At 39.5% G+C, this 23,927-nt stretch overlaps 1 protein-coding gene across 1 annotated transcript; it reads left to right on the forward strand.

Moving 5' to 3' along the window:
- Positions 1-23,039: 23,039 nt before the first annotated feature.
- Positions 23,040-23,609, forward strand: LOC138897486 (uncharacterized). The gene has a single exon (XM_070183460.1). It carries the CDS (start codon positions 23,040-23,042, stop codon positions 23,607-23,609), a length of 570 nt encoding a protein of 189 aa, XP_070039561.1.
- The last annotated feature ends 318 nt before the right edge of the window (positions 23,610-23,927 follow it).

The following is a 23,927-nucleotide window of genomic DNA, read 5'->3' on the forward strand; positions in this document are numbered from 1 at the left end:
TGCCCAACCAGTGGTAAATAATAATACATAACTGCCCAACCGGTAATAACTGCCCGACCGGCCGTAGCTCGGTGGTAGATGTATAAATGCCCAACCGGCCGTAGCTCGGTGGTAAATGCATAATACATATAATACCATTATGATATTAACGTTTTTATTAAACACCTCAATAGGGAACTAGGTACATACTTAGACATGCTTGAATATCATTTTACAGGAATGAATAACATAGACATCCTTAACTGCTAAGAGTACAACCACTTATGGAATAGCATTACGTTTACGTATCGTTACTTGGATCATGCCAAAAAAAAGAAGGATTAGCCTTAATATACCCGGAGTAGGAAAAAATTCGTATGATATTCTTGGAAAAGGTTACACCGTACTCCTTTGGAACCGCAAAAATTTACGTTGCTAAGGTGCTAATGATTCTCGCTGCAATTAATTTGGTCGCAAGAAATTTTTGTTGGAAGCTTGTTGAACTGAGTTTTAGCGACTGTTTTTTTTTTTTGAAATGCTTTGAATTTAGGAAGAAAGATATATGATTTCTCACTTTATCGTTCTCTGTCCAAATGAAAACAAAACTTGTATAAATTGAAACCAAACTTGTATAAATGAAACCATACTTGTATAAATGAAACCAAACTTGTATGAATTCTACGTTAATGTCTTATTACTATAGATAGCCACCTAAGCCAATATGACTAAGAGTCATATGTCTTAGTTGTCGCTTGCTTCCACGTGGGGGTGGGGGTTTAACTTTATCTTATAATCAATTAATTAATTAGGTAATATCCCGCTACCCGATAATTAACCAATTATCCACATAATTAAGAATTATCTCAAATTAATTAAAATTCTACTTATCTTAATACACTTTATACATTGTATTATCACGGTCCTAGGGTACCCTGTATGGTAATAGTCTATAAATATCGGGTATTATAGCTCGGACCGTATTTTATCCCAAAATAACAAACTTCGGCGATACTCAATTTCTTTGATTTGTTAACCCTCTGACCTTTATAACACTTACTTGTCACTTGTTACAAATAGCATAAATGCTTATGATCTTGAAATAATCTCATTCCCGAGTCTACATCGATTAACTTATGACGAAACTTTAACGTACGAAATGCGGGATGTAACAGTAAGTGGCTTTCCTAACCTTGTGTGGGGGAACTCCCCTTAGGATTTGGTACTGTTTGATATGTGAGCACCGTGTACGTGAGGTGAAGAGTACGTACACGGGTTATTTGTTGTAAAACTCTATCTTTCACTAAGTCATAACTTGTTTTCTCCTTATTTGAAACACACTAGCATATGTAACTATCCTGGTTAGACTAGAATAGCATGCCTACTTGTTTAACTGCCTATTTGAACTCTGTGCAGCTTGTTTAGTGAAATTTACTACTTTCCTTGACTTGAACTTAGTCTAAACTGTAAGGATTTCTTGCTGTAATTGTTATTTCGGTTGGTTGCACTGCATATTTATTTTGGGACTACGGAACGGTATTCCGGGAGATCCTCCTGTACTGCATATTTAGTTTGGGACTACGGAACGGTATTTCGGGAGATCCCCCTATTTCGCATATTTATTTTGGGACTACGAAACGGTATTCTGGGAGATCTCCCTGCACATTTATGTTTGGGACTATGAGACGGTATCTCGGGAAATCCTCTGTTGTTATCACTATGTTCTAAGCTGTTGTCTTTCATTGATTCTATTCCTGTTAGATTTCCATATTTATTTTACTGTGATATTTCATCCTGTCTTATTTCATTATATTTATACCAGTAGGGCCCTGATATGATCTCGTCACCACTCGACCAAGGTTAGGCTTGACACTTACTGGGTACCGTTGTGGTGTACTCATGCCCTTTCCTGCATATATTTTTTGGGTGCATATCCAGGTTTATCTTACCAGCCTCATCACTAGTTGTAGTCGCTGCTGCTTATTGTAGACTTCAAGGTACATCTGCTCGCGCCCGCAGATCCTCGGAGTCCCCCTTTATCCCCATATATTCATTTTTTCCTTCTTTCTGTAGAAATAATGTATAGAATGGTTAAGACTTTGTAGTAGCTTGTAACTTACGGTATTCCGAGTTTTGGGAATTGTTTTGTACATTTTCAGAGGTGATAATTGTATATGTTGAGTGGTATTCAGTTGCTTATTAGATATTTGTTACCGTTAGTAGTTAATGTTCGTGTTTTTATTTTATTTCCGTAAAGTGTTAGGCTTACCTAGTCGTAGAGACTATGTGCCGTCACGACAGTTCACGGAGGGAGAAATTGGGTCATGACATTATTCATGGGTCTCCGAAAATACTTAAGTTGATAATGTTTATTTCATGATTATTAATCAGAGGCATAATGGTCTTATGACGTTCCGAAAGATTTTATTGACGTACTTCTTATGCATTGCATTCATTTATACATGTACATTGACCCATGACCAGCGAGTATACGTTGATGATTTGCCCACAGTGGCCGAGATGATATGATGGGATGCCCTCAGAGGCTTGATGATGTTATGAACGCACATACCTATGCATGGTATGCCATTTATACGCATATGCATGACATTATAAATATTAAATGATTCACAGAGCTATTTAGACTTACATGTCGAGTCTTTTACTCCATGTTTCTCTCATGTCTTTTTTTTACTGAATTTCATTCCTTACATACTAGGTACATTATTTGTAATGACATCCCTTTTGCCTGGGGAAGCTGCGTTTCATGCCCGCAGGTCCCGATAGACAGGTTGAGGGTCCTCCAAGTAGGCTATCAGCTCACCGGAAGGTGTTGGTGCGCTCCATTTACTTCGGGGTTGCTTATTCGGTCAGTATGATTTGGACATGTAATGATTAGTATGGTGGGGGCCTCTCCCGACCTTTGTGGTGTTTATCTACTCTTAGAGGCTTGTAAACATATGTAATGTACATGAAAGATTGTATGGCCTTGTCGGCCTATGTTCAGTGTACGAGTGATCATTTTGGTCTTATGGGCTCGTATGTCATATATATAAGTTTGTATTATATGTTGGGTTGTCAAATGTTGAGTGTTTCCTCATGTTTTATTCTACTTATCTCACGATAGCTTCTCTGGCTCATTTATCTGTGATAGTATGATATGAAAGATACGTTACGTTGATACTCGGTTGAGTAAGGTATCGGGTGCCCATTGCGGCCCATAGGTTTGGGTCGTGACAATATATGCCACATCACGAGCCTTCATGTCCGCATTACTCTTATGCCTTGAATGCGCTGTACGAGGCCGCTCTTGAATCAACTTCAACTTTTCCAGAGCTTCACAGACCAAATCGGTGTCCAACAACCTAGCTTCTCCAGGCTGAAACCAACCAACCGAAAAATGACATCGCCTCCCATTAAGGCCTCTTACGAGCCATCTAGATACTTGACGGATAGCCGTTGTGGTAGGCAAACTATGATAATCGTAGAATTAATCCCATGACCCCTTGAAATAAATGACACAGGCTCGTAACATGTCCTCCAATATTTGAATAGTATGCTTGGACCGTCCATCCGTTTGGGAATGAAATGCCTTACTCAGCTTGACCTATGTGCCCAACTCATGCTACACTGCTCTCCAAAAATGCAATCTAAACTGCGTGTCTTAATCTTAGATAATAGACACAAGCACACCATGTCAACAAACAATCTCACAGAGATAAATTTGAGCCAGCTACTCTAAAAAATAGGTAGTCGTGTTTGGAATGAAGTGTGAAGATTTAGGAAGTCTGTTCACAATGACCCACACTACGTTGAATCTCCTCATGGTCCATGGAAGTCAAACTACGAAATCGATAGTGATATTCTCCCACTTCCATGCCTCTGAAGCAAACCACCTAGTCTTTGATGCTCGTACTTCACCTGCTGACAGTTCAAACATCGAGCAACATACTCAATAATATCCTTCTTCATCCTTCGCCACCAATAGTATTACCTCAATCATGGTATATCTGTACGGCACACGGATGAATGGTATATCGCGAACTATGGGCCTCCTCAAGTATCAGCTCTCGCAACTCATCAACATTGGGCATGCAAATATGACCCTACATCCTCAACACCCCATCATCACCAATAGTAACCTCCTTGGCATCACCATGCTACACCATGTCCTTAAGGAAAAACAAGTGGGGATCGTCATAATGACGCGCCTTGATGTGCTCAAACAAAGATGACCATGACAGAACACATGCGAGGACCTTGCTAGGCTCCGAAATATCCAACCTCATGAACTGATTGGCCAAAGCCTGGACATCCAAAGCTAACGATCTTGGAGAATTTAGGCTCTCATCAACATTGGGCACGCAAATATGACCCTACATCCTCAACACCCCATCATCACCAATAGTAACCTCCTTGGCATCACCATGCTACACCATGTCCTTAAGGAAAAATAAGTGGGGATCGTCATAATGACGCGCCTTGATGCGCTCAAACAAAGACGACCACGACAGAACACATGCGAGGACCTTGCTAGGCTCCGAAATATCCAACCTCATGAACCGATTGGCCAAAGCCTGGACATCCAATGCTAACGATCTTGGAGAATTTAGGCTCCGAAATATCCAACCTCATAAACCAAGGAATGTCATCGAATATAACCAAAACTCTAGCAAGCCTACTTGATTCCTTCTAGCCGACCATACCCATGAAAGAAGTGAAGATGTATTCCACTAACTAGACGATGAGGAGATCGCATGAATAACACAAACTTCATTACCATTAGTTACTTCATTTACAATTTCCAAACATATATAACATTACACATTAATAGTTCAGAAGTGGAAACATGTGAAACAAATACAACACCTTTAGTTTGACTTTCCCAACACAAATATATAATCCACACTATGTCTACGGAGCCTCTAATGGATACAAAAGTGTAGTATGATGATGCCGGCAACAAGGCTCCAACTATACCTCAAAAACACTGTACATAAGGAACAAAAGATACAAGACCCCGATATGAAGTAGGGCTCATCAAGTCAGCTGAGGAGAGGGTGTACTGCAATTACTGATCAATGCCGCCTGCTGTGGAACCACCTGCATCCATTAAAGATGCAGCACCCCTTGCTAAAGGGACGTTAGTACATATGGAATAGTACTAATAGGTACGACTAAACACCCTCTCAATAGAATGAGTAACAGTAGAATGAGAAAGAAACATAAAATCAATGAGAGCCTCAAACAACATTATAGTGTCAAGTTAAGAGAAAGATAAATTTCAAGTAAATTCCAATATTTCTAAGTTGGGAGATCTTTAGTACCGATATGCCATCGTGTTATTAGAACAGAGTCCGATCTCGACCCGATCGGCTAAGCCATCTCACCACAATGTCATGTGGATAGACATCACTTTCCGCTAGCAATTATCTCATCCCAATTAAGAGGACAATCTCAACACATAAATCTCATCCCATTTAAGGGAAATAATCTCAACACATCAATACGGGGATTTACCCCTCAATCACTCCTACACAGACACATGTAGTTTCGGGGTTAGGTTATTTCAACCTACTATTTTTTGGTGACTAAATGATACTCCCAAAAATATTTATTATAAAAAGAAGTTACAGTTCATTTCATATTCTTACACACATCTTCTCATTTAAGTGGCACTAGTGAGAAAAACAAATTGGCACTAGTGGCCACAAGTGTAATTTCGTTCTTGGCACGTCGACCATATTTCATATTTCATACACACTCTTTTCACTTTTAGACTTCATCATGGATTATCAACAACAAGGCGTCAAGACTTTAAGTACACATATGAGCAAAAAGAGACTTAAGCACATTGAGTTTTCTTCCACAATTTGGCATATTAACTTTTATTTGAAACACGAATTAAAGTCATAACATTTTAATACACAACCCATACTTGAACACATTCCCGAAGGAGAGCATAATGTGATAGGACCAATTGAAAAATATTTTGAGCACATAATTTCAGACACAATGCTTATTTGGAATAATCGAATTTATTAGGAATAACTCGGGATGTGAGGAATAAGAATCATGGGCCAATCACACTTGAGACTTACGAGAACATCATGGGATTCGATTCTATAGGAGAAGTTTATCCAATATACCTCACTTGAGCTTTACTTTAATTACTACGATGTTCCAGAAATCCCAGCAACTTCGATATATTGAGAGACATAATAAGAATTGGACCATAATTAGGAAGTGATTCGTGGGTTCAGTTCATTTAAGCATTTCATCAAACACTACGTGTGCAAATTTGACTATAGGATCCTATGGTGATATTGCTTTACCCCACAAGTAATCCCCACTTCTATAGGTCACTCATATATGTTCCACAACCTCCCTACCACTTTCATTGGCCCATGCATGCATCATTAACCAACTTTTATTCTAAAGAACCATTTTCCCCATTACATATCCCCAGCCCAAATTTTTAAATTGAAGGCTAGGGCTAGAACCTTACCTCTCTAGCAGATAATTTTGTAAGCTTTCCTTGTGAATTCTCCAAAGCTTGAGCATGGGATTGAAGTGGAAGGTGTTGGAGCTCCTCCTTCTCTCTCTAGTTCCTCCCCTCTCTCGTAAAGTATTAGAATTCCCCTTCAAAAATAATCCCTTAAGGCTATTTATCAAAATAGGATCGGGTTATAAAGATAGAAAAATAGACCCGCCGAACTAAAAGCTGCGACTATAGAGTGGAACGCAGAACAGGTATGCGGTCCACACAATGGACCATGAAATGGTCCTCCAAAAGTGGGCTCCCCTGGTCCAGTCTGCGACAAATTTGCGGTCCGCAGATCAGTTATGCGATCGCATAACGCGCTGTAGAATCATCCTCCGAGATTTTCTCATGCTGGTTTTGCGATGTATGTGCGGCCCGTGAAATAATTATGCGGTCGCATAATGGACCGCATAATGATCTTCAAAAATTCGCTCAAGTTCTGTTGCATTCTGCGGCCGATCTGCAGTCCGCAAAGAGGTTCTGCGGTCGCATAGTGGACCGCAGAAATGCCATGTTCTACCAAAAAATTTCCTCAGCTCCCCAACGTACTGTACAACCCAAAATATTTGTACCGCAGCGAGCTTCAAACATATTAGCCTACCTTGGCGCCAAGACATTGGCCCTTAATTCATTTCTTTCCTTTTCTTTAACAAATATCTAATTTTGACTCAATTTACAATTAAGACTTAATGAACCTAATAGAAACCTAATTAATTTATCAATTTACCAATTAACTTATAACTAATTAGTTAATTAATTAACCAATTATTTCTAAAATGCATGCACAGGGAAAATCATATATTTTTGGATTTTCATGCAATAAAATATAATAAAAATATAACAATAGTCAAGGAAATGTAAAAGACTCTAAACTACCACCAGTGGTGATAGCACCTAATCCCACTTGCTAGGAAGGTCAATCATAAAACATTGCGAAAAATAACAACAAATATAGAATAAATGAGTACGTCAAGCAATCATAAATAATTACCAAATCAATACAACAAATCTCAGAACCAGTAACATCGAGTCATAAGCTCTAATATATGAATACAAGTCTGTTAATACAATATGTTGTTTGAAACAATAATAGTAATGCGAGATAGAAAGAGACGCCACAGGATGCAGATGTGCCTCGGGTCTCATTGGCAACAACATCAATAACTCTCAACATTCAACTGGGTCTAACTCCTATATATATATAATTAGTGAAGAGTGTAGTATGAGTACAACCGACCCCATGTAATCAGTACGTATTATGACTAACCTCGGTGAAGTAGCGGCGAGCGTTTTCCAGGATACTCACCTATCAAACCTGAATAGTTCATGAATATCTATATATACAACAAAAGTATAGAAATCTAAGCATGTAATATAGATAAGGCCAACGGTGCACATAGAGAAGATATGAACAAACATCGAAAATAAACTAGCAGTTTAGCATATAGAGAGGATACACATTTGATATCAGATAAATCATCACGTTTGGATATAGAGAAAATATGCATGAATAAACAAGTCAAGTTACACAAATTGACAAATACAGAAGATATGTACAAAAGGCATATATACATTCCAGAGTTAGCATATAGAGAATATATACATAAAAAACCATGTATACATATAAGGATTTAGCTCATAAAGAAGATACACAAAGTCCAAGATCAATTTTTCATAATCCACATATACGTCATCATGAAGAAATATGAGAGGACGGCCCTAGGGGGATGGATCATTATCCTCATGTTACATGGACATCTCATATGCCATGATCATAACAACTCAATTGCTATCCAGATCGTCCATCGCATACAAATCATATACAACACCACATTTATACGAACAACAGATATCAAATCACATACTCATGGACTTATAAAATAGCATGCTAAGGTGTATGAATGTGCGAAGTGTACGACTACCGCTCAGATTAGGCGGATACGCCATACAATAACGAGTATCATGTTCAAATATGACGTTAAAACCTACACATGATCATGACTCAAGAAGTTCACGTAGTCATACAAATGATTTAAACAAGAATCATAGAAAGCACACAATCCAAACAAGGCATGATAGAAGCCTAAAGTCTAATCCGGTCATAAATCATACATAGCACATGCATCTACACTCGTCATCTCTCATATACGTTATTTCTCACATATTTCAATTAGACAAATAAGGTCATATCGTAAGGGGTATTCCCTTACAATAAGATTAGGCAAGATAGTTTCCTTAACAAGCCAAGTCAACCCTCCAAAATCGCCTTTCCTTTAGAATTCACCTTAAACCGGCTCGAATCTAGCTAAATAACACTTAATAATATTAAACAACATTATAAGAATCAATCCACAATAATAAAGCTTCAATCTTTAATCAATTCCCAACAAATAAACAAAGTCAACTCCAGGCCCACGTGGTCAAAACCCGAGTCTAAGGGTAGATTCCGTTTACCCATAAACCCATGAGTCCAAATATATGTTTAGTTTCCAAATCCAAGTCAAAATCATAGCTCAAACCTCAATTTTCACTCTCTTAAGTTGTAGGCAAAAACCCCAAATTTCACCTAGAAAATCCCATTTGTTTGTGTTAATAATCCGTATAGATTCATAATAGAATACCATAAATGAGTTGAAATCACTCACCCCTTGCTCTTGTATGAAAATCTCCAAGAACAATCGCACCTCTCCAAGTCTAGGGTTCAAAATATAAGAGAATGGGCTAAAATTCCGAAATAGCAACTTAATAAATCTCCCCAGGGGTTACTCTTCGCGTACTGCACCATTGCCTCGCATTCGCAAAGTGCAAAATGCTTCACCAGATAATCCTCCTTCGCGGTCCCTGGAATACCTCTTGTGATCGCGACTCATTGGCTCCCTAGCAAACTACGCACGTGACCATGCCTTCGCGAATGTGAAGGCCAAACTCCCAGCTCCCAGCTTCCTCTTCACGAATGTGGCCCCCCTGCGGGAACGTGAAGCACACTACCACAAACCTTCACAAAAGCGACTGCCCAAGTGCGAATGCGAAGAAAAAACCTCCCTCAGCTCCTAATCATTAATCGTAAAAGCAATGAACACTAGACACCAACACAGATCAGCTAACTCCAAACATGCTCCGGGTGGTCCGACACTCACACGAGTCGCCCGGGACCCCGTCCAATCATACCAACAAGTTCATAAAAAATATTCGGACCTATCCGATTCCCACAAACACAGACGAGATCATCAAAACTACGAATCAAGGATTAAACCACAAGTTGCACTTCTCTCAAGTACAAGAACTTCCAAACTTTCGACCAAGCATCTGATTCAAGAATAAACACTTCGGATAACAACCAAACCTTGCATATAAGTTCCATATGACAAAACGATCCTATTCCAAGTTTAAGAAAAATAATCAGGGTCGAACATTATCAAAGTCAACTATCGGTCAAACATAAAAACTCTACGATTCTTAAAATTGCCAACTTTCTGCAAATAGGCTCAAACTCTTCTAGGAACATCCAAATTCAAATTTGAATGTACGCCTAAGTATAAATCCCTCTATGTACCTACTGGAACTATCAAATCACCAATCCGAGGTCGTTTATACAGAAGTCAAACCTTGGTCAACTCTTCCAACTTAAGGCTTTCAAAATGAAACGAAATGTTCTAATTCACTCCTGAACCCCATGATAACCAAACCACTCATCCCCGCAAACACATACGGGAAGAATTAAATATGTGAATGGGGTTCAAATACTCGAAACAACTGGTCAGGTTGTTATATTCACCACCTCTTATAATAATGTTTGTCCTCAAACGGGTTTAGAAATTTGCATGAACTATTAAAACGATTCAGATGTCTGCTCTGCAAATCTAACCCGATCTGCCGAGTAACCTCTTCACTTGGTTGGCCTCTTCAAAGCACCTTCATTGACGTGATCTCCTTAATCTTGAGCTTCCGAACCTATCAAAAATAGTCACCGGCTCTTCTTCATAAGCTAGATTATCATATAACGGCACTGTACTGAAGTCTAAAATATGCGACTTGTCTTCATGATACTTCTGAAGCATAGAAACATGAAACACCGAGTGAACTCCTGAAAGACTAGGAGGCAAGGCAAGTCTATAAGCAAACTTGCCAACTCTCTCCATACCTAAAATGAACCAACCAACCTTGGCCTAAACTTGCCTTTCTTCCCAAACCTCATCACGCCATTAATAGGCGAAACTCTACGAAGAACCTTCTCACCTTCCATAAATACTACATTACGAACTTTTTTATCCGCATAACTCTTTTGCCTGAACTGAGTTGTGTGAAGTCTCTACTGAACAAACTTTACCTTTCTCCAAAGCATCACATACCAAATTGGTACCCAGCAAACTAGCCTCACCAGGCTCAAGCCAAACAACTGGAGAATGACACTGCCTCCCATATAAGGCCTCATACGGAGCAATCTGGATGCTAGATTAGTAGTTTTTGTAATAAGCAAACTCTCCTAAAGGAAGAAACTGATCCCAATGGCCTCCATAATCAATAATGCATGCCCTCAACATATCCTCAAGGATATGAATGGTCTACTATGATTGTGCATCCATCTAAGGGTGTAATATAAGACTGAGCTCCACCGTGTGCCCAACTCACTCTGAACGACCCTCCAAAAATTTGATGTGAACTGTGCGCTGCAGTCTTAAATAATAGAGACATGTATACCATGCAAGCGAACAATCTCTCTGATATAGATCTGAGCCAACTTCTCTAAAGTGCAAGAAGTCATAAGCGAAATAAAATGCACCGACTTGGTCAACCGATCAACAATGATCCAAATGGCATAGAACTTCCTCAAAGTTTATGGTAAGCCTACCATAAAGTCCATAGTAATGCGCTCTTAGTTCTATTCCAGTATATCAATCTTCTAAAGCAAACCACTTAGTTTCTGATGCTCATACTCGACCAATTAATAGTTCGAACATCGTGAAACATGCCCAACAATGTCCTTCTTCATCCTTTTCCACCAATAATGTTGTTTCAAATCATGATACATTGTCGTACCACCAAGATCAATAGAATACCGCAAATCATAAGTCTCCTCAAGAATCAACTCTCTCAAGCCATCAACATTAGGAACAAAAATCTGACTCAGAAGTCGTATAACACCATCATCCTTGGTAACCACCTTCTTAGCACCACCTCGCTGCCCCGTGTCCTTAAGTACCAACAAGTGTGGATCATCATACTAGAAAGCCTTGATATGCTCAAACAAGGACGACTATGCAACAACACAGGAAAGAACTCTAGTAGGCTTAGAAATATCCAATCTCACAAATTTATTAGCCAAGGCCTAAACATCCATAGCCAAAGGCCTCTCCGTAGTAGGAATGAATGCCAAACTCTCCATGCTCTCCGCCTTCCTACTGAAGACATCTGCCACCATATTTCCCTTAATCGGATGATACAAGATAACAATATCATAATCCTTCAATAGCTCTAACAACCTCTCCTGCCTCAAATTCAAATACTTCTCTTTAAACAAATACTAAAGACTCTAAGTGTAAACCCACAAGACACGCCATGCAATGCTTCCAAATATTGAGCACATAAACAATAGCCTCCTACTCGAAATCATAGACTAGATTGTTCTTCTCATGGGGCTTCAACTAGCACAATGCATAGGCAATCACCCTACCGTTCTGTATAAACACATACCAAGGTCAACACGCGAAAAATCATTATAAATAGTATACATCCCCGATCCTTACGGTAAAACCAAAATCGGAGTTGTAGTCGAAGCAACCTTGAGCTTCAGAAAGCCCTTCTCATACTCGATAGACAATTTGAATGGAGCGCCCTTCTGAATCAACTTGGTTAATGAAGCTGCAGTAGACGAGAATCCTTTCACAAAGCGACAGTAGTAGCCAGCCAAACCCATAAAACTCCTGATCTTTGTAGCTTTAGAAGATCTGGGCCAACTCTAAATGGCTTAACCTTCTTAAGTTCCACTTTCATCCCATCCATAGACACCACGTGGAACAAGAATGCCACTGAATCCAACCAAAACTCACAATTGGAGAACTTAGCATACAACTTCTTCTCCCTCAGAATCTGAAGTGCAATCCTCAGATGGTCACGCCCCGAACCATGGCCTAGGCGTAACACGACACTCGGTGCCTGACTGCATGTGACCGAGAGAACCAACTGGATGGACGGATAAACATATGGTATAACGGTAAGCTGAATATAAATATGCGACATGATGATCTACTAAAGAGTCTGACTGAAATATCATAAATGCGGAAAGTACTAAAAAATATGCAAGCATAAACGAGTAGCCGACAAGGCTAACACATAAAATTCTAATAACATCTAACTAACTGGACTATAGTCTACGAAGCCTCTAAAGAATACTGAAATGTTAAATGTCTACCAGGACAAGGTCCCCTGCATACCTGCATTGCAAGTTGCAGGCCCCGGGTAAAAAAAAACGTTAGTACATTTGAATTGCACTGGTATGTAAAACAACTAAAAGAAAAAAGTGTAAATACTGAAACTAAATCCAAACTGATAACTGATAACTGAGCAAGGAAATGAAGATATGAATACTCCCTGTTCTGAATGAGAAACCACATGTTTCTATGATTAAATAATCTGCGGCCTCGGGCTCAATATATATGTTCTCAAAATGAGGCCTCGGGCCTAAGTATACGTATATATAACTGCATCCTCAGGCCCAATGATTCTTAAAGCATAAATTGCGGCCTCAGGCCCAAAGATGCATAAATTATAAACTGCGGCCTCGGCCCAAACACAAGTTCTCAATATTCAGGGATTTAAAATCAAGAACTGAGAATCATACTGTAGTACATGATACCGAAATACTAAATCATATTGAGTTACATGATACTGCAATGTTGATAGAACTAAACAGGGACACGTATTCATAATAAAATGATCTGTCATAACTGAGATTCATAGGATATTGAACGAATTATGAAACTATGCCATCTAGTGAATACAAGTTCTACAACTATTCATGGAGCATAGGCATGATTACTTTATGAGGAAATTCGTAATATTCATAAAGAATGAGACGTAGGGAGAATCATAAACATTCCCAAACGCAAAGGGAGTTAGCCTCACATACCTTGACGCTGGCCTTTTTTAGATTATCACAATGTTCGTCGCCTCTTTCAACATTAATCTATGACAAGATATATCAAGAGGAACCAATATTAACACTAAGGATCATGTTTTGCTAACTTAGGAATTTTATCAAGCACCTTATGGGCGTAAAGCCTCATAGCCCTCATTAATGGTATTTTCTTAACCCAAATCTCATTCTACTACTTCTAGATGATTCTACAATCCCAAATAGTTGTAACTAACATCATTTCTCATCATCCAAATGATTATAACAATCTTAAGTCAACAACCCAAAACCCTAGCATAGTTCATATGATTCCCATTATCAAACCCATCTAATATTCTCCCAAAAACTCATCAATTCATAGTTATAAATGATTAGGGAGTAGGAGCATTACCCTTTTGAAGTTCAATCCTCTTAAATTCGAGCTCTAGGGTTTCTTCTCTCAAAGCTGATGTCTCAACCGAATATCTAATGATTTGAAGGGTTAACTCATGTTAATAAGGTGTTGGAGAATTGAAATTAACTTAGAATCATCATTAGAACTTACCTTGGATGATGGAGGGACCTTAGAGGAAGTTGGGTTCTTGAGAGCTTTCCTTTCAAGAGCAAAATTTCTATATTTTGGGGTATAGGGGACAAGGTAGGGCTTTTAAAATGACCCCCGGGTGTGCTTCCACACAGTTGAAGGCCCAATAGTGCACCTGAACATGTAGCAAGGGCAGTGGCACTACAACAAGTGTGTTACCACGCATAGGACAGATGGGCGCGCATACGACGCATTGTACAGTAAAACACGCATAACCTTTTGCACACAGATCTGTTCAGGCTACACAATATATCATTGGAATGGTATTTCAAAGTGCTACAACTATCATGTTTTTTGTTTTATCAAGTTCCTAGCATATTTGCACGAAATCAGGTTGGACTATAGACCTTCCATAAACTTAGTCCATTTTATCGAATCTTATGCACCTCACTCTCCATCTTGATTACAAATAACTAGATCAGCTCAATATGATCAGGAATCTGCTCCTCAACCAGAGCTAGTGGTGGCTCCACAGTGGCTGCTAAAGGAGTGCCCCCAACTGCGGCACAAGCTCCACCTCTTCCTCTGTCTTGGCCTCGGCCTCTCGTGGTTTTAGCCTAGGGTACTGGCACCTGCTGAGTTGCTCCATAAGAATGTGTCCTCACCATCTTTGAGAGAATAGAAGAGAGAAGATCCAAAGGATAAACAAATCTGCACGATAGAAATTGAAAGAAAGATAAGTTATCCTAACATTCCTATAGCCATTCGAAGATAAGTACAGATGTCTCCATACCATTCCGCAAGACTCTACTAGATTTTCTCATGACTCATGAGACCTAACTAACCTAGTACTCTGATACCAAGTTGTCATGACCCAAAACTACAATCGTCTATGATGGCGCCGAACCCCACTTGTTAGGCAAACCAATCATAAAACATTGTAAAAATATAACAACAGATACAGAATAAATGAGTCTCAAATTTGAACAATCATAGATAAATATCAAATTAATGCAAAAAATCCTAGAATTGGTAATATCGAGTCATGAGCTCGAATATATGAATACTAGTTTGCTAATATAGTATACTGTCTGAAACAATAACTGTAATGAAAAATAGAAAAAGACGGCAGGGACTGCGATTAGGATGCAACTTTACGTTGGCTCTCAGCCACAATAGCAGCAATAGCTCTTAACACTTAGCTGGGTCTAACTCCTGGATCTACACAAATAAGTGCAGAGTGTAGTATGAGTACAACCGACCCCATATACTCAGTAAGTATCATGACTAACCTCAGAAAAGTAGTGGCGAGAGTGGTCAATGATACCCACCTATCAAACTTGAACATTTCAAGAATATCTATGCATACAACAACAATATCGAAATCTGAGCATGAAATACAAATAAGGCCAATGGTGCACATAGAGAAGATATTCACAAGCATCAAAAACAAACTAACAGTTCAACATATAGAGAGGGTATACATTTGATATCAGATAATCCATCATAGTTGCACATAGAGAAAATACACATGAATAAACAAGTTAAGTTACATAGATTGACATATAGAGAAGATTTGCACAAAAGGCTTATATACATTTCAGATCTAGCATATAGAGAAGATATGCGGCAAAAATCATGTATACGTACAAGGAGTTTGCGTATAGATAAGATAGTTAAAGTCGAAACACTAATCAGTTTTCCATAATCCGCATGTACATCATCAAGGAGAACCATGAGAGGACCACCCAAGAGGGATGCATCCTTATCCACACTTTGCACAGACAACTCACGTGCGAGAACCATAAAAACTACACGGAGAACTCATGTGCAATCAATCCCGTCCATCGCACAGAAAGCATATACAAGACCACATGTGTACGACAACAGATATCAAATGACATACCCATGTTTGGTAAAATAGCATGCTAAGGTGTATGCATGTGTGAAGTGTATGACTGCAACTCAGATTAGGAGCGTGCGCCATACAATAATGAGTATCATAGTCCAAAATGAAGTCAAAAACCTACACATGATCTCTATCGCGATTCAAGAAGTTCATGTAGTCATACAAATGATTAAAACATGAATCATAAAAGGCACACAATCCAAACAAGGCATGATAGAAGCCTAAAGTCTAATCTGGTCATAAATCATACATAGCATATACGCTCGTCACCTCGCATATACGTCGGTTCTCACATATTCCAATTAGACAAATAATACTATATCCTTAGGTGTCACAACCCAATTTCTCCCTCCATGAACCATCGGTATGGCACCTAGTCTCTACGACTAGGTAAGCCTAACACTTTTGTGGAAATGAAACTAAAGCATGAACATTAACTACTAACAGTAACAAATATCAAATAAGCAACTGAATACCAATCAGCATATACAATTATCACCTCTGAAAACATACAAAAAAATTCCCAAAACCCGGAATACCATAAGTCAAAAGCTACTAAGAAGTCTTAACCGTTCTATACAACATTTCTACAGAAAGAAGGAAAAATGAACATAGAGGGATAGAGGGGGACTCTGAGGATCTGCGGGCGCGAGCAGATGTACCTTGAAGTCTCCAATAAGCAGCAGCGACTGCAACTAGTGATGAGGCTGGTAAGATGAACCTGGATCTGCACACAAAAAATATGTGTAGGAAAAGGCGTGAGTACACCACAACGGTACCTAGTAAGTGCCAAGCCTATCCTCGGTCGAGTAGTGACGAGATCAGATCAGGGCCATACTGGTATAAATATAATTAAATAAGACAGAATGAAATATTGCAGTAAAATAAATACGAAAATCTAACAGGAATAGATTCAATGAAAGACAACAGCTCAAAACACAGTTGTAACACCCCAAAAAATTTCAAAATACTTAAGTGTAAAGCCTGGTAAAATTTGTAAAGAAAATAATGTTTTATGGTGCCAGACTGGGCTTACGTGTTGAGGATTATAGAAATTCTTCGCGGCGAGCTTGCGAGCCACGGCTCGGACCTTTTGGGTTGAACAATGCACAGGAAAGTGAAGGATAATTTTTGGCAGAAAAGTGCGTTTATGCGGTCCATTATGCGACCGCATAATCACTCTGCGGACCGCATAATTGCCGCAGAAGTGAGCAGGAGAGGGCCACTCTTGAAGCAGCTATACAGTCGACTGTGCGACCGCATAGTGACCGCACACACAGGCAGTTCTTTTGGCTATTTTGTAACCAATTATGCGACCAATATGCGGTCCGCATATCGGTTATGCAATCGCATACCTTGTTCCGGAGCTCCATTTTTTGGTTTTTAAAACCCAACCCTATTTCGTTAAATATACTCTTTGGGCCATTTTTAAGACATAATCTAATATTTTAGAGTGAGAGAGAGAGTTACCTACAGTGAGAAGGTGTTCATCAATAATTGTTCTTCAATTCTTGCTCAAGATTTGAAAGATTAAGAAGGGAAGCTCACTAGGTCTTCATCCTAGAGTTAAGATTCTACACCCTAAACCCTAGTTTCGAAATCATCTAAAAATGAGTAACTAGCAAGATAAGTTTTGGGCATGAGAGTTATTTATTTTACATGCATGTGTTATCAAATGGTGTAAGAAGATTGTTGAGCTAAAAATGGTAAAGATTGGATTGTGGGATGATGGAATCCTTCATAAAAAAAGGGCCTTGAATTCTTAATGCACACCTAGTGTTTGATAAAATGCTCAAATGAGCTAGAACCATAATCATCTTCCTAATTTTGGTTCAATTTGTTATATTTCAAAAATAGATTGAAGTTGCTAAGAATTCCGGAATGTTTTAGAGTTTAAGGAAGCTCAATTGTGGTATGTTGACTAAACTCTTCTTTAAGAATTGGAATTCACATTATCCTTGTAAGTTCCATGATGTTGATTACAAATCGAGTATTCCGATAAGTTTTGTGATAAAGATATATGTTCAATTTGTGTTTCAAATGCTCTTATCATATTGCATTACAAAATTGAGGATGCGTTTCAAACTATGGATTGTGTATCCACATATTATAATTTCAAGTCGTGATTTATGTGAAGTTATTATGCCAAGTTGTGTAGAGATTGGGATTTTGATACACCTCCACCCACATATATTGGGGTGAGGCGGCTTGACCGCTTTGTGTAGGGATTATGGTATTGTGGGACTGCACCTCCACCCACATGCATTGGGGTGAGGCAGTACGACCGCTTTGTGTATAGTTTTGTATTGTTGTGCACCACCACCCACATATATATATTGGGTTGAGGAGGCATAGACTCTTTGTGTTGGTATTGGTATCGTTGATGCATTTCCACCAGCATACATTAGGATGAGGCCGCATAGCCACTTGTGTAGGTTCTTGGTACTGTGGTTATACATCCACCCGCATACATTCAGGTGAGGGCATTTCCACCTGCAAACATTGGGGTGAGGCGACTTAGCCGCTTGTGTAGGTTCTTGGTACTGTGGTTATACATCCACCCGCATACATTCAAGTGAGGTGGCAGGGCTGCTTGAGTAGAATTGTGGTATTGTACATACACCTCAACCTGCATACATCGGGTGAGGCGGCGGGGCCGCTTTGTGTGAAGATGGTTACAGAGGATCTCATTTTAAATCCTATAAATGTTATTGATAGCTCTTAATAAGCTTGCTTTGGTTTAAACGGTTATCTATATTATACTATTGCCGCACTGGTTCATCATATTCATCTTGTATTTCTGAATTCTTAAATTGGTGTTTAGTTTTCATACTAGTACTATTCGATGGTATTAACGTCTCTTTTGCCGGGGGCACTGCATCTTTAAATAGATGCAAGTGGTTCTACAGCAGGAGACATTGATCAGTGATAGCAGTATACCTTCTTCCCAGCTGACTTGGTGAGCCCCACTTCATCCCGGGGTCATGTATCTGTCACGCCCCAAACTCAGGGAGCGCGACCGGTGCTCAACCGAGAGAACCCGGTTGAGCAAGCCTATTAGACTTCCTTCTACCCAAACTCATCCTTGAATAAAGAGGAGATGTACTCCATTAATCAATCACTAAAAAGATTTTATTAAGAACTTCCTTTTCATTCCCATTAGCAGCTTCATTCATTATTTCCAAAACATTACGAGTTTATAGAATAAATGAAAAATATAATTTCCAAGTACCAACATTTCTAGTTCAATTCCCAACATCAACCATAACCCACAACCTGCCTACGGAGCCTTTAAGTACAATAGAAGTGTAATATGGAAATGCTGGCAACAAGGCCCCGGCTATACCTCAAAACACAGTACATGAGAAACAAAAGATACATGACCCAAAAATGAAGTGGGGCTCACCAAATCAGCTGAAAAGAGTGTACTGCTATCACTGATCAATATCACTTGCTGAAAAACCACCTGCATCGATTAAAGATGCAGCGCCCCCGGCAAAAGGGACGTTAGTACTGTCGAATAACACTAGTATGTATAGCTAAAAATCCTCTTTCAAAATAGAATGCCCATATAATAAAAGGCAATACATAGAAACAACAAGTCATAATCAATAATATCAAACGTCCAATTAAAACATAATAATTTTCAAAATATGAACTTTATATATAATATTGGTTGGGTGATCATTAGCACCGATATACCACAGTCTTTGTTAGTACGGAGTTCGATCACGCCCGATCGGCTTGGATATCTCCCCATGAATAATGTGGTTTGACATGTGATGCAAAAGAAAGTTATTACCAATAGTAGTACCACCATATGCGCAATATAGCGTCTAATCTCCACCCGATCAGCTAGGCCGCCTTCCCACATATGTCGTGTGGGTTGACTTTTCCAATCCACAAAGGTTCCAGTTTCATCCAAATTAAGAGGAATAATATCACGATTTCCAAAGGTTCCAATTTCATCCCAAATAAGGGGAATAATCCCAATCTACCCCTACACCGGCACGTGTAGTTTCAGGTGTGGGCCTTATGACCCACCCTTCCTCGGTATTGCTAATGATGCTCCCATAAATAGTTTTGATTTGATTTGCTAACAGAAATATCATAAATACAATTGTACTCACCTCAACATCTTTCACATTGTATGAATTCTCATTAGTATTTCCAGTCATTCACAACGACAATATTTTCTTGGCTCATTAGGCCATTCACAAGATTTTTTATTCCTGGCACGATGGCCGTATTTCATATTCCACACTTTCCACCTCTTTCAATTTCAAAGATCACCATCAAGTATCAACATATACGATATTTCAGAAATCATATACTTCAAATCCATTTGAAATGGAAACTTCAAACACAAATGGTTTCTTCCCAAAGAATGAGGCATACCATCCAACAATAGAAACACACATGAAAATCATAAACAATCAATACACCATTTATTCTTACAATGTTCTTCCATAGCAATGACAATGTACCAGTTCAAAACATTAGTATATAGAACTCGAATCACACTAGATATATTTATAAAGCAAAGCGTTAGTTAAAGCAACCACTAATGGGCATGAATTGAGTACAAAAGCTTTTAGGTAATTCTATCTTCGAAGTCATTTTTAAACAATTGAGTCGAGGCTCATTTCATATTCTTTATCGCATCTTCTCAAATCATTTGCACTACTAGACACAATCATAACTTAAATTCTTGGCACGTTGGCCACACTCTATATCCCCAATTAACTTATTTCACTTCCAACCATCTTTATAGATTATCAACAATAAGACATTTCCAAATTAAGACTTTAGGTACATATATGAGCAATTAAGAGTCTTAAGAATATTAAGATTTTCTCACACGATTTGGCATACTATCTTTCATTGAAACACGACTCAAAGCCATAACCTTTTAATACGCAACCCATACTTTGAAACTTACGGAAACATTATGGAATTCAATTCCAAGAGAGAAAGTTTTGCCAACATACCTCAATCGAGCTTCCTTAACTCTAGAATGATCCGGAATTCTTAGCAATCCCGATCTATTTTGACACATCACAAAATTGAACCATAATTAGGAATACATTCATGATCTCAGCTCATTTGAGCATTTTATCAGACACTAGGTGTGCAAATTTAACCACAAGGTTCTTCTACAAAATTTCCTTCACTCCACAACCCAATACTTACTTATTTCAGCTCAACAATCTTCCCACAATTCTTATTGGTACATGCATGTATAAATAATAATCTCATACCCATGAATCATACTCCTAATCAACCATCTTCTACCCAAATTCAAAATTGAAAATTAGGGTATGGAACCTTACCTCTTAGATGAAGAACTTGTGGGTTTTCCTTGTTAATCTTCCAAGATTTGAGCAAGACTTGATAAATAATTAGCCTAGGGTTTTCTTGTCTCTCTAAAACACTCTCCCTTCTCTCTAAAATATCAGAATTTTGCTCAAAAATGACCCAAAGCGTGTATTTAACGAAGTAGGATCGGATTTTAAAAACCCAAAAATGGAGCTCCGGAACAGGTTCTGCGGTCGCATATGCGACCGTATAATAGATATGCAGACAGCATATCGGTCGCATAATTGCAGACCAAAACGATCAAAAAGTTGTCCATGTATGCGGTTACTATGCAGTCCACATAACTGTTATGTGATCGCATAATGCACCGCATAACAGTTATGCGGTCGCATAGCCGACCACATAATTGCCCCCAGACTGGCCCTCCTCCTGCTCACTTCTGCGTCCATTATGCGGCCCGCAGAGTGATTATACGGTCGCATAATGGACCGCATAAACACGCTTTTCCGCCAAAACTTTTCCTTTACTTTTTGGTGCATTGTTCAGCCCAAAAAGTCCGAAATACTTCAAAATTATACCATCCTTAAACACATAAGCCTACTCCAGCACCACGAAACCTTGAATTCACTTGCGAAATTTACGGGTCTTTACACTGAAATACTTCAAAAAATTTCGGGGTGTTACAGTATCTTTTGTTCTTTGTGTATTCTGTTTGAGGTATAGCCGGGGCCTTGTTGCCGGCATTATGATTGTACTCATCTTTATCTATAGAGGCTCCGTAGACATAGTGTGGGGAAAGACAAACTATGTTATGTTGTGGTTGTAAAATGATGAGACTATTGGAAATCAATTGGTATTGTAGACATGTACACATATTTGTCTAATTAATGAAAATATGTATTATCTCTATTCGTGGATGAGTTTGGGTAGAATGAAATCTAACTGGCTTGCTCGGTTGGGTTCACTCGGTTGAGCGCCGTTCGGGCTCCTCGGTCTTGGGGCGTGACAAACTTGGTATCAGAGCCTAAGGTTTTAAAGTGTGCTAGGATGTCTAGGAGCCATATCTAGTAGAGTCCTTATTATCGGTGTGTTGTCAACCATATCTATAATTAGGATGCTACATGGGCATTTAGGAATAATACCCTTCTTTCATGTTCTTGATCGTACGATAAAGGTGGTTGTAAGATTGTTCCTCCTTTAACTCCTGCGTTGCTCTAATTTCCAGTACATGGCACCTAAGAAGAAGGCAAGAACTGGCCAAAGAGCCAATATCACCCCAAGAGTGGCAGTTGATCCTATAATTGATGATGTGGGTGAGCACCCGAGGAGTGAGAATAGTCTTCCAGTTACTACACTGCTTGACTCTACTACAATTGATCAGACCGCACTTGTCCCTACACCTATAGAAGGTGCAACAGTTCCTCCAACTAATATACCAGTTCCACCTCCAGCTCTAGCTTCCGATTCTGGTGTGTCTGATGTTGATCTTAGGGGAGCCATACAAATGTTGACACAGATAGTGGCTTCTCAGGCCTAGAGATCAAGTGTTGGTCCTACTTCTTCCAGTCATCCAGGGGAACCTCCAGTGTTTACGGGTACTGATCTCGAGGAGGACCCCCAGGACTTCATTGATGAGATGCACAAAAGTCTCTGGGTTATGCATGCTACAGAGACGGAGAGAGTAGAGTTGGCCTCCTACTGCCTGAAAGTAGTGGCTTATTCTTGGTTTGAGTTGTGGGAGGAATCCCGTGAGGAGGGAAGCCCTCCGGCAAGATGGGATGAATTCACAGATGCCTTTATGGATTATTTCTTGCCTGCCGCGGATTTTGAAAGTCTGAAGCATGGTAGTATGAATATGTGGGAGTACCATATGGAGTTTGCGCGCCTGCCCAAGTATGCTATTCACATGTTGCCCACTATGGAGGCTAGAGTGTGCCGGTTTGTACAAGGCCTTAGCACCTTGGTTATCAATGAGGCCTCTGCAGCTGCCTTGAATTCCGATATGAACTATGGTAAGATGGTGGCATTTGCTCAAGGCACAAAGACTCGCAAATTAAAGAATAAAATGGAGAGTCCGAGTAGCAGCAAGGCCTGGTCCGCGGGCAACTTTGGTGGTTCTTCCGGTGGTGGTGGTGGTAGGTCAGCATTCAGGGGAGCATCATCCGGACCATTCCAATCATTCGCACAGTCATCTGGACCCAGTTAGGGCAACAAGGGACCCCACCAGCAGGGTCGACCCGACAGAAAGTTTCAGCAGGGAAGACTTCCATGCCCTAAGTGTGGAAGGAAACACTTTTGGTGTTGTTTTATGGACCTACCAGCATGCTATAGGTGTGGTTTGAGGGGTCACATTCAGAGAGATTGCCTCTCATCCCGCTGAAATATGGGCAGAGGTGCGGCACAGTCAGCTAATTCTGCAGCTACTACATCCACAACACCTCCAGCTCGAGGCACCCCAGCGCCCGCTGGGCGTGGTGCAGCTCGGGGTAGTGCACAGAATTCGGGAGGACCCAATAGATTTTAT

This window comes from Nicotiana tomentosiformis, chromosome 8, assembly GCF_000390325.3.
Source record: "Nicotiana tomentosiformis chromosome 8, ASM39032v3, whole genome shotgun sequence".
In the NCBI taxonomy this organism is placed as follows: domain Eukaryota; kingdom Viridiplantae; phylum Streptophyta; class Magnoliopsida; order Solanales; family Solanaceae; genus Nicotiana; species Nicotiana tomentosiformis.